At 42.5% G+C, this 15,558-nt stretch overlaps 1 protein-coding gene across 1 annotated transcript in view; it reads left to right on the forward strand.

The window, feature by feature from the left end:
• The first annotated feature begins 237 nt into the window (after positions 1–237).
• Positions 238–15,558, forward strand: part of CYN (cyanase) — a 33,188-nt gene continuing 17,867 nt past the window's right edge. The window contains exon 1 of the mRNA XM_087695758.1: positions 238–611. Coding sequence (XP_087551884.1) covers positions 337–611 — 275 coding nt within the window. The 5' untranslated portion in view covers positions 238–336. The remainder of the gene's footprint in view (positions 612–15,558) is intronic.

Below are 15,558 nucleotides of genomic sequence, written 5' to 3' on the forward strand. Positions count from 1 at the left end.
TAAGTTTTTCTAGGATATAGATAGAGAGACGGGGGCAAGGGCACCAAGGGGGAGAGAGAGGGGCGAGGGCGAGTGGTTGGGGGTTTGGGAGAGAGGGGAAACAGGGAGGGGTTAAACAACATTGCTTTACAAGGACACTACCAACCCGCACTTGCACAGGCCTTAGGGGTGCAACTCCTAGTCCTCTCTAAATTAAAGAATGCCTTAGTTATTTGTTAAGAGAGAACAGGTCCTAGGGGTGCAACCAATATAGAACACTTCGGAGCCCAAGTGTTCTATATTGGTTTGGTTATAAAGAGCAGAGTATATACCATTGCAGGACACATAAATTTGGATATGGCGACGGTAGAAGATAAGCCGGCGGTCGTGAAGAGTCTGTTGGAGGCTAAGGCCAAAAGCAAGAAGAGCTTTAGCGACATTGCTCGCGAGACCGGCCTCACCAATGCCTATGTTGCTCAGATTTTCCATCGACAGGCCCCCTTGCATCCTTCTCTCGAGGAGTCCTTCAAGTCTGCAGTACCTGATCTTTCTCCTGAGCTTCTGGAGACCATGAAAGCTGTGCCACTGCGGTGTTACGACGAGATAATATTGCAAGACCCTACCATTTACAGGTTGGAGCAACGCACGCACACACATACGCACACAGAGAGAGAGAGAGAGAGAGAGAGAGAGAGAGAGAGAGTATACGCCTTCTTTTGTTGGTTGTGTGATTTTATGCAATTGTGGTCCCATGTGTAAATTGCATTTAATCCATTATGTTACTCTCCTCCCCCCCCCAAAACATCTTTGAGAGAGAGAGAGAGAGAGAGAGAGAGAGAGAGAGAGAGAGAGAGAGAGAGAGCCACACAGTACTGAATTGAGGGCTGAAAATATGAAACTGGACTGGACAGAGTGTTGAGCAGCTGATTTAGTTACTGTGACTAGCACTCACATTCAAGTTGTGGCATTTTAAAGTTAGCTCGCTTGAATGAACAAAAACTCGTATCTAGAGCTGTACCCAATATTGAAGATCATCAGTAACCTATTGTTACTGAAGATGCCCTGAAGTTCAACCCACTGTTATTTTGATAGGGCCAGCTTGACTGCGAGGTCTGCCCAATTATCATGGCTGCTTCATCCTGTCAGTGCTCAGTGCTCTTTGTCCAGTGGCCAGCTGAATTTGCGCTGATTGCAGATCCCATGCATGCCACTCTCCAAAATTGGATGTGTTGACGTCATGGGCTGCACCACTACATGACAAAGGGGAACATTAACAAAGACTGAGGACTGGAATTGATTGTCTGTCTTAGGACACTAGGAGTGACTGTAAAAATGTTGGATCTAGAGCATGGCTATGGAGTTTGAAAGAGGAAGAGTGAGCTCATGAGGTAACAAACATCAAGACCAAATGTCACACAAGTGAATTAGGTTCCAAGATGTAAGCTTGGACTCATAAACACAATCTTATGCAGTGGACTGACAATGACACAGACACTTTGCGAAAAGTACAAAAGTACTATGACATTACGTTCAAAATGAGAGCAAATACAATACTTTATAGGAATAGACTAGGCTGCACTTTCCACCACTGTGCATATGGGATTTTGCATCCTGAGCCCACACTGATCCATATAAAGAGGCTAAGCTGAGTGTGATTGCCAATATCTCAACACCCCTTCTCAATCACAACTAGAGAAGTACAAAGTGTGTAGAGGCTTTAGTGAGCAACCACCTGCAAAGTGTGGGCACACCACAAACATGGTAAACACCAAAGGCTGTCGCAGAAAAGGCTAAGTGTGGGTACCAAAGACATGGTGGACATCCAGAGGCTGTAATGGGGGCCTCACAAAGTGTACAAAGGCTGTAGTATAAGGCTTACATGAGGAGTTTTCAAGCTTATGTCAGAAGCATTAGGGCTAGGCAATACAATAAAAAATTCTAGTAAAAATTGGGGTCAAGGACCGACAAGCCCTTGTGGTTTTTAGCATTTTTATATATGTCATTATGAATCTTCTTGTCTTTCTTCATGTAGTCCACTTTGCTCTTTTTGATCTTGTACTTGTCCTTCACTTTGTTTGCAACTTTAGGGTTCTCATGGTTGATCTTGTTCTTGTTCTTCTCCGCTTTGCTTGCAACTTTCATATTTTGGCCCTCTTCTTCATGGTCTTCTTTGTTGACTTTGCTTGCATTAGTCTTCATGTCCCCCTCAAGCAAAGATATCATCATCTTTGAGGCAATGGGAATGTGTTTAGAGTCTTTAAATAAGGTCATTGCTTGTTCTTTGATATAGGCAGCTCCATGTCTTCCTGCAAGTGGGTCAAACAGGTCTTCCATGTAGTGCAAATGGGCAACAAGAATAATGTTGCTTTTCATGGGCAGTAACCACTCAAGATACTTCATACTTGGTATAGAATTTGTGTCAAAAAACACAAGTGAAAGTATTGTGAAAAATACACAATGTAGTATTAAGAGATACTAGTAAAACTTAATGTTGTTTGCTTGAGCTTTGAGTTCTCAAGATCTTCAAACTTTCATCAATCTTCTCAGCTTCAAAATGGCTTCACTTGTTTGAGGTTGATCAGTAACCAAGTTGACTTGCTGTTTCAACACAAGCATTGGTAGCATAAAATTTCACTATGCTTGATGCTTGTCCTTCAGTGAAAGCTTTAAATCTTCAGAAGCTTTCCAAGGCTTGCTTGTTGGCACTAAAATCTTGCTAGAGTTTTAGTAACTCAGTGGATTTGAAGGTTAGAACCTTGCTTGAGTTTAGTTGGTGAAGAAAAAAAAGTAAAAATATGAGCTAGATGAAACTTGGCTATGGCTGCCAGTTACGGTTTTAGGACAGCAGCCTGATATTTTGGCTGTAGCAGCTTACCCAGTGGACCATTTGAGTTGAAATTTTGTCAAGAAGTAGCCCATATAATAAACTTCAAAAGCCCTATTGTAGCCCTTGACATTGTGAGGCGTGATGATGGTGCCATCAGTTAAACGGCAGCAGGCTAGCTATGGCTTCATACAGTACCACCTCTGAGTAATCTTCTAATCTCTCTCTATTGGAGTGGAATTTTCTCAAGCTCTCTTAGCTGAAGTAGGTCACCTATATAACCAAAAAATGCCTTATGATAACTCGTGGAATAATACTCACAGTAGGGAGAGAGAACATGTCCAATTCACAGCAGCGAAATTTGTGCCAGATCTGTGTTTTTCCACAATGTCGGGCTGTATATTGCACAATGTCAGGCAATTTTGGGCTGAAAAGATGCACCTTGATCCAAGGAACAACTCTTGAGGAGAAAGCTCGAAGAGATATGGTCTAGTTGAAGAGATATGGCTGCTCCAACAGAGGTAGGTAGGTGTTGTCTATGGCAGCCAAGAGAGATAAAGTAAAGATGGAGGTGGAAGATGAACGGTTTATGTCAAGCTGAGCTAACCAAAGATTGAGAGAATTTGTAGAGCTGAGCTATGCCTGACTGGGCTCTAATACCATGTAAAAATGTTAGATCTAGAGCATGGCTATGGAGATTGAAAGAGAAAGAGTGAGCTCATACATCAAGACTAAATGTCATACAAGCTTGGACTTATAAACACAATCTTGTGTAGTGGACTGACAATGATATAGACACTTTGCTGGAAGTACAAAAGTACTATGACATTGCATTTAAAATGAGAGCAAGAACAATGCTTTATAGGAATAGACTAGGCTGCACTTTCCACCATTGTGCATATGGGATTCTGCACCTTGAGCCCACACTACTCCAGAATTGCAGTCTGCAGAACTCTGTATTTATTGTTCTTACTATCGAGCATATCCAAAACAATATCCCTTTTACCTTGGCATCATTCCAATAGTAAAACAATCCCACAAACAACACTAAATCAGAGCTGAAAAACCCTGTTCTTGTGTGGCATGGTCATCACTTTCTTTAGTTTGTGCATTAGAGAAGCCATCAGCTGCTCCTCAACCTTGACAGCTCTTGCCTTAGCAAAAGTGCAAAGAAAACACAAAACTGTACATTCGATGGAATCAGCTCATCATGCAGAGCATTTCCTCTGAGAATAGAGAGAGAGAGTTGAGTAGAGGGAGCAAGCTCTACCTCCGTACATGAGTCAGAGACGAAGAAGTACTCTCCATAGCTGATGTACTTGCAGCAATCTGCCCTCAGCTCCTCAAAACTTCACTCTTAGATTTGCCCCTCATACCTATTACGGTTTTTAAAAATGCTATATCTCTCTCTCTCTTTTGGGAATTTATGCCACATGGCATACATGTAACAATTTTCCTGTTTAAACCTTCCGGTCTAAAATTCTCTATGATCGGTGCAAAATTTGACCTCGGCACAGACTAGAGAATTAATCCTCTTGCAAAAATGACGATAATGACGCGAACAGATCTGGGGTCCAAAAATGATGGTGACCCCTCCATTCCTCAAGTTGTTTTGAGCAACTTTTATCATTGCAACCATATCAAAAAGTGTAATGTGGCTCAGTTATAGTGACTTTTATTCCATGGGTATTCTCACATTTGCATCTTCTGTCTTGGCTAGGCTCATTGTCTTGTACCATCTTCAGTGGCTAAGCACAAAGTTCCAAACCACTGGCATTCTCTCAGACAAACCATTAGTCCAATTTGTCCCAATGGCTGCCTCTTTTGGCTATGCAAAGATCTTGGTTTAATCCAAGAGAACTTTGGGGGTAAAAAGCAACAACAACTAAAGAAAAGAAAAATAAAATATTTATATAAGTAAATAAGGAAAGCAACTGCAAAAAGTATCACCACTTGGTGATATACCTTCCTCTTGAAAGAAGCAAGCAACCTCGATTGCATACCACACATGCTAATGGATGACAGAGGACGATGACAAGATTCTCCATGTTATTAGTGCCATCGCATGTATCACTTGCTAATAGATGACACAGGGCGATGGTAGGAGTTTCCCCACTACCATTTATGTCATTGCAAGTTCAAGTGTCACATAGTATCGTGATCTTATTCGAAGCACAATAATCAATGCACATACGCCATGAACCATCCTTTTTGTTGCACCAAAAGCATTGGAGAACAAAAAGAAGATGAGTTGGGCTGAATCGATCCTTTTTCTAATAGCTACTTCTCAGGATAACATTTATGCTATGATCTTCTGGCCTTTTTAGGCGGTAGCTACCCTAGAAGTGATCGAGAGAAGTAATCAGTATACATTTTTAAAAATTACATGCGATCCTTCTCTAACTTAGATATATGCCCTACATTCTCACTATCTTCTTTATTCTTAGTAAAAGCCAAGTACGGTAAAAGATGATGTTTCATTACTTTAGAAACGGCAGTTGCAGATACAAAAGGGACAAATTCACCTTTCAATTTTACATTAAGTGTGAGTGTCTTTCCCTTGTGCTAAATAGTGATCTCTTTTATACAAGAATTAATCACTATATGCATACAATGACACCATGGCATTTCAAGCAATGTATCACAACCTTCAAGTGAAGCAATGAAAAACTCTTTGCTATTCAGAGATCCCTGTATATGCAACCTAAGCTTTCCAATGAGTGGTGTAACAGGCTCTGCATGTGCCAGGGCCTTTACATGCCATTCCAACTTCCCCTTGCCATAGCCTTTACATGTCATTCCAACTTCCCCCATGGGTCCCATCTCATCCTCTTTGATGCCTAGACAAGTTGCCATGTCAACAAAGATAAAGCTGACTTGTGCACCATTATCAAAATCAATGCATGCTAATTTCTAATTTTGCCCCATGCTTTGGACAATTTAGTAGCATCATCATTGGGCTGATCTCACTAATAGCATTGGGCACCAATTCCACTGATGTTTTGGGCTTCTTTCCCTTAAGATCTCTTTGATTTTCTGAATTTTCAGCTTGCTGCCTATTGGAATAGTCTCTTGCAATGTGACTCTACTATTTACAAATGAAGCATTTATTTGCAGCCATCAATTCCCTACATTGCGTCAATGTTTTTGAGCCCTTTCTCTTTAGGCTGATTTTCAGATCTGCCCCTTTTCTCAATCTTAAATAACTTTTTATTCGGCTTCTCCCGACTCTCTAGCAAGTGCGAATCCTTCCCACGTAGCAAAGTATCTACTGTAGTAGTAGTCTCTATGAGCTGAGATATGCTAAACACAGTAGATTTAATGCAAAAATCCCTAATTCCTTTGGGCAGCCCACAAACATATTTTTTCACTTGCTCATGAAGGGATACGGGACAATAAGAAGTGACAGGCAGCAATGTATCCCAAAACTTCTTATTATATTGCTCCAAATTCTTACATTCCTTACCATCCAACTTATTCCAAGGTGTCATGTTGTCCACCTTAAAGGTACTTGTCAACCAATTCAATGCAAACATTTGCTTGAATTGTACCCATGTTGATGATGCTCTACCTTGCATCAAAAGAGTGGACCGCCACTACAATGCATTCCCTTTTAAGAAAGTGGCTGCTTTTCGAATCTTGGAGGACTTGGTGAAGTTTCCCCTTGAATAGACTACATCAAACTGATGAATGAAAGTCAAAGCTTTCAGCCTATCTTTTGCACAAATGAAGAACTCAAACTTCATAGCTTTTTCACCCTCATCATAGTCTTTTGTTGCCCCTTTGGGTATCAAGTTGTCATACATTGGCTGCTGCAAAAAGGGTGCATTTGCTGAATTTACATCAAAACTGACACCAAATGGAGCATTTGCATGACCAACACTCATTCCTTGAGCCCCATAAGCATTTGGGGGTATAGATGCATGATCAAATATGCTACTTTGTGCCCCAGACATCAGGCTAATGCTGCCATATATAGGGTTTTGCATATTTCCAGCCATACCCGAAAACATTGGGCCTTACATACCATGCATTGGCTGTTGCATACCATTTGGATTTGTGCCATACATTTTCGTATGTGGTCCCTGTCCAACCATAGCATGAAAAATCATGCAACCACCAAATTATCTTGGCTGCTCTATCATAGCATGCATGCCTGGCTGTTCAAAATCCATTGGATTTGCTCTTCCATGATGGCCTTGCATTTGCATTCCTTGCCCCATAGGTATTAATTGTTTTGCTTCCGTAGCATCTTTAAGAGCTTCAAATGAAGGCTTTGGCATTTCCTTTGATGCACCTTGTTGTCTTGAAGGTGTAGAAGACTTCTTTTGCTTGCCCTTGTTGTTCTTCTTCGGAGCATTCAAAAATCGGGTGACCTAAGGATCCTTTGCCAATTCAGCAAAGAGATTTGCTGCTGTCCTCATTCGATTCTTGAATTGGTCATCGAATTTCTCTTTGGCGTCCCTTTCGGTATTTCTTTATCTTTAAGTGCTAATGGATAGTGTACAAGTTGAGATTTCACAATCTCCTTTGTTGATCCAAAAGCCCCTTGCTGTACATACAATCAGCAAGCAAGTTGGGCTAATTGCCCCTTGATTTTCACCAAGGAATTGCACAAATGGAACCACCAATTGGCCAAATGCTACCCTAATTTACATTGGATGACTTGGAATCTGAAATCCCTGTCAACTACTTGAATTTGTTAGCAGATTAGTCAGCTTAGGGTGAGTCTGTGCTGCAAGGGCTGTGGCAGTATTTTTTTTGGCATTTTCTAGTGCCCTTTTTAGGGCTAGGGAGCATTTAATGCTGACCTACCAGCATTGAATGCTGGCCCACTACATTTAATGCTCCCCTCATTTTATGCCTATATATTGTTGGGGCTCCTCCTCCTCTTTTGTACTTTAGCCATCATTTGTGGATCCTTCTGAGGAGAGAGGAGCCGGTGCCAGGGTACCCACACAGCCAGTGACTCACTGTTGTATGCTGCTGTCTCGTGTTCGATATGGATTCCGTTTCCCGGACATACATCTGAGTTCTCATTGTGTTTATTCTTTCTCTTATCTTGTGTTTCAGCAGTTTATTTCAGCATGTTGTTTATGCTTCCATTGCTGCGCCACTTTTACATGGTATCAGTTTTCAGGTTTTGTGTTGCTGCTGTGTTTTATTGCTGATTTTAGGACTGTTTTCCCTCTTGCTGATCAGGCGGTTACAGGTGACCTGTTTGACCTGCGTTTTTTGCAGATTTGCCGTTACCTGCTATCCAACACCTCCTGCTGCCTGTGTTTTCATCATGAGGCTGCTGGCATAGTTCCCTAAACGTGTTTATGCGGTGTGCAGCTTGCGTTTTGTTATTTTCAGCACTATTTTGGGCTGGGCGACTAGCAAAACAGGCCGTTTTTGCTGTTTCTGGCAGCTTTGAACTGATTTTTTGACTTCGTGCAGTAGATTTTGGCTTCTTTGATCAGTTTTTGGGTTATCTTGCATGTGAACTCTTGCTTTTTTGCAGTCTGTGCTCGTGGTTTGGCTGTTTCCTCTCCCAATCCCTTATTTTCTATATTTTTTTCTAAATCCTCTCTAGATGGCTCCTCCATGCACATCCACTGATGACAAGCTCCATGGACCTGATTATTACACGTGGAGTGCGATGATGAAGGCTTGGTTTATTCAGAAGCGGTTATGGTACGTGGTTAACGAAGTTGTGGCACGTCCTCAACAACCTTCTCCAGTTCCATCTGATTTTGATGAAGTCAACCATGAGGAGGCAGTGCTCACATGGGATTCAGATGATGCCCGTGCTTATTCGGCGTTACTTCAGTGTATTTCCAAAGAAGTCCTACCGGCAGTCACCTCTTGTACGACAGCTTCAGATGTATGGTCGAAGTTACAGTTGATGTACGAGGCTCATTCCACCATGCGGGCCGTTACTCTCTATGGACAGCTCCAGCAATTGAAGTTTGAATCCAAAGATACGATTCAATCCTTCCTACTTCGTGTTACCCAACTCTAGAACCAGCTTCATACTATGCAATCTACCCTATTAGAGGCACATCTTGTTGGTACGGTACTTTACAAGCTTCCTCGGGAGTTTGATGGAGTGGCGAATGCTTTACGGGCGCAAACATCTACGACTCCTGTTAGTTTTCTTCACATGTTCTCCATGCTACTTGAGCATGAGGCTACTTTACGACTATAGGGGAGGCTTCCATCACATTATGGAGGTTCAGGTGAGGCTTTTGCAGCTTCAGAGAGGGATTCAAAGATGAAGAAGTCGAAGCCCCAGTGTTACCACTGCGGCAAGAAAGATCATTTACGAAAGGATTGCAAAGAGTTAGCGGCTTCTAGGAAGAAAAAGGAGTAGAAGACGAAGCTGGATGCGGACTCCTCCGACGAGTCATTATCTGCCTCAGATTCCGATTCTGATCCTCCAGCCAAGGCGAAGTCCAAGGCGCGGAAGGGATCCTCTTCTTTGGATCGTGGGAAGGGCTTAGTGGCCCCTTCCTCAACTGCTTTCTAGTGGTGGTGATGCGGACATCCCTCACGACTCTCTAGTGCCACAGAGGGAGTGTGTGAGGGTGGTGAGATGGGGCCGCCGTGCCTCATCTATATGTCTATACGGATGCACAGGATCCAAAGAGGGACTTCCCTGACGCATTGACTGAAGTCTGGTAGGTACAAATCCTGGAGCTAGGATTGATATCCAGGTTCATGATGGGCTGGTTACTTGACAGAGAGCGGGAGGCTTTCGTCTAGAGCTCACATGAGGGGACACTTTGGTGGTTTTGGCCGAAGGCGGGGATTCCATGGTCACATGTTCAGAGATATGTTTGGTAGATTGGTCTTGTATCTCCTGAGTGACATAGGTGACATAACACAGAGAGCTGCTATGATTATTCTCTTTTTTCAGGTGGTGCTGTTATGGTCGACATCGATGTCAGATACTCTCCAAGGCATCTTGGTGGTGGGCTGGCCACTCACTGCTTGGATATCCATGGTTCTTTTGGTGGTTCTATGTTGTATAGTTTATGATACCCCATCATTGTGCCATTGTATTGTATTAGCTCACCCCTGATCTGAGAGAGGGTGTTAGTAGATTAGTTAGCTCAGGGTGAGTTTGTGCTGCAAGGGCTGTGGCAGTATTTTTTGTGGCATTTTTTGGTGCCCTTTTTAGGGCTAGGGAGCATTTAATGCTGGCAGATTGCATTTAATGCTCCCCTCATTTTATGCCTATATATTGTTGGGGCTCCTCCTCCTCTTCTGTACTTCAGCCATCATTTGTGGATTCTTCTGAGGAGAGAGGAGCCATTGCCAGGATGCCCACACAGCTAGTGACTCACTGTTGTATGTTGCTATCTCGTGTTCGATATGGATTCGGTTGCCCGGACATACATTTGAGTTCTCATCTGTATTTGTATTTATTCTCTCGTCTTGTGTTTCAAGAGTTTATTTCAGCATGTTGTTTATGCTTCCATTGCTGCACCACTTCTGACAGAATTTCAGGTGTTGATTTCAGTATATGATGCCTATTCTTGTTGGCAGCTGCCAAACCCTAAATTTGCAAATATTTAGGGTTTACAGTAGAAATTCTCTTGGCTGTCCACCAAATTTGACTGATATCTGTCGAGAAATGTTGAGATCTTTTGAGAAATTACTGGAGAAGATGAGAGAAAGCCAAGATGAGAGAGAAATCTGATTTTCTTTGCGAGAAGACCCTAAAATCTGCTTGTTTTCTACTCCAGCTTGCATTCGATGCAGTTACCTACTGCAAGGCATCTCCAAAATGCTGTCCCCTGATCAACAATGCTGTTGCTAGCCCTTGGAAGGTATCTCCATGTTGCCCCTACCTGCTAAGGCTCCCAAATGGCCGTCTTCTGCAGCAATTTGTTGTTCTTTGGTTAGAAAACGGACTAGCAGCTCGCAAATGGCTGTCTTCTGTAGCAATTTGTTGTTCTCTGATTAGAAAACGGGCTCACAATTGCCTCTCTCTCTCTCCTAGGCTGTAAACTAATTGAATGGTTGAGACCCATCCCCCAAAAACGTTTTCTCAGTTTGCACGGGCATTTTTGCCAAGTGGCTCCCTTCTAAATCCATTTTTTAGCATTATCCAACAATTTAATTAATTATCAGAATTAAATTATCCTAAAAATTAATTTCAGTCCTTTTGATCCTGCTCAAAATTAAATGTGCCTACCCATAATCAAATTGACTAGGCCATTTGCAACTTGGAGTGGTCCTCAATCTCTGTTGACCCTTAGATTGGCAATAATTAATTAATTAATACTAGTCCCTAGTGTCACCACTGACACTTATTGGCCAAACAACTATGCTAGGGTCAAAACTGACACCAACTGACCCCCAAAGCCCAGCTAGTATAACTTATCATAACTTTTGCCTTTGACATTCGTTGCATCCTTGGGATCCTTGGCCTGTTACCATGAAATAATTGCCATGTGCATCACATGTGCTAAATAACCTTTCACATTTGATTAATAACTTAATGAAATGCTGTCGGTAAGATTAAAGCATCTTAAAATTTCACATCCTCGTGACATCTTTCCGATGGTGGGCTGCAATAAATCAACTATTCACACTAGGGAAACGTTAAATTTCAGCCAATTTCGGGGATGAAACTCTGGAATTCCTCTTTCTTCATCTTCCTCTTCATTCTCTTAGCCAATTTACAGGTTTCCTCGAGAGATCTCAGCCAAGTTCAATCCCAAGAGGGTGCAATTGAAGAATTTTTGCCTCTGAACCCTAATTCACAGCAGAAATTAGGGTTCACTAGCCACTCGGGGAAGAGTGCTTAGAAATTCAGATCTAATACTTGATATTCAGTAGCTGAAATTTGGAGATTTTAGAGAATTTCAATAGGCCAATCAGCTAACATTAAGTTTGGGTAGAATTTGTCATCCAAAGAGCAAAATTGAAGGCCAATTCCTAAGCAAACCAAGGGGCATGGACATCAAGATGTATTGAAGATTAAAGGAGATCAAGTTGGATCTCAATTTCAACAACCTTTAGCAATACAAGTTAAAGAAATACTGCAAGGGGCACTAGTTTTGGGGCCAATTGGGTGTCCAATGCCCAACATTAATTAGTAATATTTGTATTTTCAGTTTATGTGACTTTTATGCTTGTTGTAATTTTGCTTAATTAGGTTATTCACCACCCTATTTGAGAATGAAGGTTGGTTTCATGGTTCTGTTGCAAGGATACCAACTCCTTCCTTGAATTGGTGGGCTTTTGACACTTGATTGGAAGTTAGAAACATTGCTCTAGAGGAAAAAATGTAATCAGTTGAGTAGAGCCTCTCAATCTAAAAAATCCACAAAGTGTTTGGGGTAATGCAATGCTTGATCTTGGACAAGGCATGTAGCATGGGCAACAAGTTGAGAATGAGAAAATTGGACAAGAGTTAGATCCTTCTAGGCTTCTTGAGGCTGATAACTAGCAACATGAAGATAAATTTGATGACCAATTTAAGGATAAGTTGAGGACAGGAGCTGAAATGTTTGTGCAATTGGCAACCTTGGTTTATGCACTTTTTGAAACCCCTTGAAAGAGGGCAACAAAGGGAAAAAGAGAAAATCGTCTTCAAGCTCTTAGGGACAACAAGATGTACCGAAGAAAGAGCCAATGCAGCAGCATGATGTTCCAAATGTGGATAATTAGCAAATGCAAATGATGCCAGTGGGGCAATCAATGCATATGCAAGGCCAACTTGGTAGTGCCAATCTCGTGGTTTTTGGATAGCAGGGCATGTATGCTAATGTGACACTTGGCATATTATGGTTGTAGGTTTTTCAAGCAATGGCTGATAATGCTTCAACCATGGGGATGCAAGGATTAAATATATTGGGGATGCAAGGATTAAATGTATTTGGTATGCAGCCACCTATGCATGATATGCAAGGCCTGATGAAACCAGCCTTCCTTCTGTGGATGGGTGGTAATTCCTTGATTACAACTTAGTTATAGCAATAATATTTATTACAAATATGAGAAATGCAAAATAACTTACAATCTTGGACAATGAACACCTTGTTGTCCCCAAAACTAGGGCCCCTTTCGGTATTTATTTAACTTAATTGAAGAAAAAGTTTATGTACAATGGAATTCTTCCAATCCCTTTTGGTATTCCAACTCCCCTTACTGTCCAAAATGACTAGCAAGTCTTCAATCAGATTTGCCCCTTGATTCGGGCTGCAAATGCCCCTAAACTGATCAAAAAATCGTTGCAAAAACTGATGCTAAACAGATGTAACAAACCTTTTGTATATTAATTATTACCAAGGCATATTGGCTCAATGACTCCAAATTAATTTGATGCTCATGTACTTTGAAAGGTAATTTGTATTATTTAAGTGTTTCAAAATATGATTAAATGTTCATCTTTCTATTTAAGGGTGGCCAATGGCCAGAATGCTCTATAATTATACTTGGGTCGACAAGATAAGTTTTAGTCGGGCGGTGAGATTAACTAGAAGTCTTAGATGAGTAAGACTTTTACACTCAGATAGTCTCATTGACTAGAAGCCTATATAATGAGTCGTTTCAGAAAGTGAAACTAGATGCTTGTGATCGAAGAAACAAACCATGAACCGGTGAACCTATATAATGAAACTCTCCAAAAGCAAAATTTGGCAACTCCTAAAATTTAGGCGGTTACTATTTTTGAAAGTTGCTCAAATGGAAATTTTGTTCGTGTCTAAGGCTCCGGAATTTTGCAAGGAACAATTTGTCTTTAGTAGCTATCTCAAATTCTTAACCATTTGAGAGAATTTTCTTTCTCTAGAAAAGTGACATTGGTATCTAGAAGAGGATACGTGTCATTTTGAAGAGACAAGTGTGTCAAAAGATGACGTACCAGCGAGATAGTAGGGTTGGCGGGAAGGAACACGGAGTGAACTCGGCAAACATGGAGAAGAGAAGAGAAGAGAGAAGAAACTCTGATGAATGGAATGATGAAGTTCCGAATCATGGAGTAAATGTGATACAAGGGAAGAAGGGTGTCGTAGCACAAGGAAGATGATGAAGACAGCCACGAACTGAGGGTAGTGGAGAGGCTGGAGAGAAGAGGTGACGGACTGAATGAATTAGCCGTAAGGAATGAATGAGAGAGTGGCCTATAAATGGACACAGTCAGTCTAGGATGGTGCCCCTTTTTGGGGCTACAAACCCTAAACGCGAACCCTGAATGCAAAACATAGAAACGCAAAAACGCGAAATGTAGGTGAAGGGTTTCTCAACATCCCCTTTCAGGCCTAAAAAGGGGAATAAGAGAAGAATGAGGTGGAGATGCAATGCTACATGCTGAAGAATGCTCATGCAGCAGGTAGCACTTGGACAGTGTCCCTCGTAGGGAGATTGTTCACTTGCCCAAGCACCCTAATACAAAGATGATGAAAACATGCAATGCATAGGAGGAATGTTGGACTTTGTGCGGTGCCAAGAACCATAAGGATATGCCCGTATTCAATCTCGGGAGGTGGCTCCATGCTGATCAAGTGACCAAGGCAAGAAGATGTAGAGGACCCCTAAGATCCAAGATTTTCACCGAAAAGGGAACGTGCAGTAAAGACCAATAGATAGAGTGAACTGGAGAACTCGAAACTCAACCTCAGGAGAGAAGCCACTAGCTCCGTGTATCCATGCTGGAAGGAATATGAAGGCCTTGTCACCAAGTCGCGACTGAACCTTCGAGGTCCCAATCTAGGTGGTATCGGAAGATCCTGGGTATCAGTAGAAGAGATGACTGGTTGAAGACAACCACCTCAAGAAAGTAGAGGATGGGTGAAGAACTTCATGTGGAGTAGGTTTCCTCTCTGAGGTGGGAGGTAGAGGGGTCCCCGTTGAAGTCGAAGAAGAAGTAGATGCCCCCTCTGAGGGCAAAGAAATAACATCCCCCTCTGAATCCCCCTCTGAAGTAGATAGGAAATCCAAAAACTCATGGATCACGGACTCCAAAATGTCTAATGACAAAGGAAGTGCCACCGGTCATGCTGAAGAAGGTATCTGGGGTGCCGAAGAGCTCCCAGAGATGGCCTCTTGAACCTGAGTAGGCGAGGGTGGGGAAGGGTGGGGCTTAGAATGAGCAAGAGGCGGGCAACAATTGCTGTCTCTTAGTGGAGCGGACTAGGTAGCCGAAGAAGAGAAAGGAGTCGAGCATCCACTGTCGCTCGAAGGAGCGGACTGACGAGGAGACCGTATCAAACAATCACTGTCTCTCGATGGAGTGGATTGCAGAACCGCAGACCGTGGTAGCCACTGTACCCGAAAATAGGTGGGAGAAGACTACCACTGGCATTGCGATGATCTCCAAGAGGTCTAGTGCCAATTGACCCTCCATGTGCTCAAAAGGACTTAGTGCGCATCTGATGCGTCTTATTGCCTGGAGCATAGTACTCTGATAGCCGATGCAGAACGATCTCTGTGGTCCAGAAAGGAGAGGTGGCACAAGGAGTGCCTGGTGGAAGATGCATATACTCCGGGGGGGTGGGGAGCAAAGGTTGAAGTCGGCAAGTATCGGTGGTGTGTTTGGTGATACCACAATAGGAGCACCTAGTAGTTTGGTCATCTATTGGTAAAGAAGCCATGGATACCAGTGTGCCTTTCTGAAGAAGGAAGGGTCAGTCACCATGAACCACGAACTGCAATGTCTGCCTCAAGGGGTGTGAGGGCAGTGTGAAGCACGAACCCCAATGTCCACCTCAAGGGGTGGGAGGGTAGTGTAAGGGTTGGAAGTGGTTGCCGTACAC

This window comes from Lygodium microphyllum, chromosome 16, assembly GCF_053477565.2.
Source record: "Lygodium microphyllum isolate KBCC chromosome 16, Lygodium_microphyllum_v1.1.10, whole genome shotgun sequence".
NCBI lineage: Eukaryota > Viridiplantae > Streptophyta > Polypodiopsida > Schizaeales > Lygodiaceae > Lygodium > Lygodium microphyllum.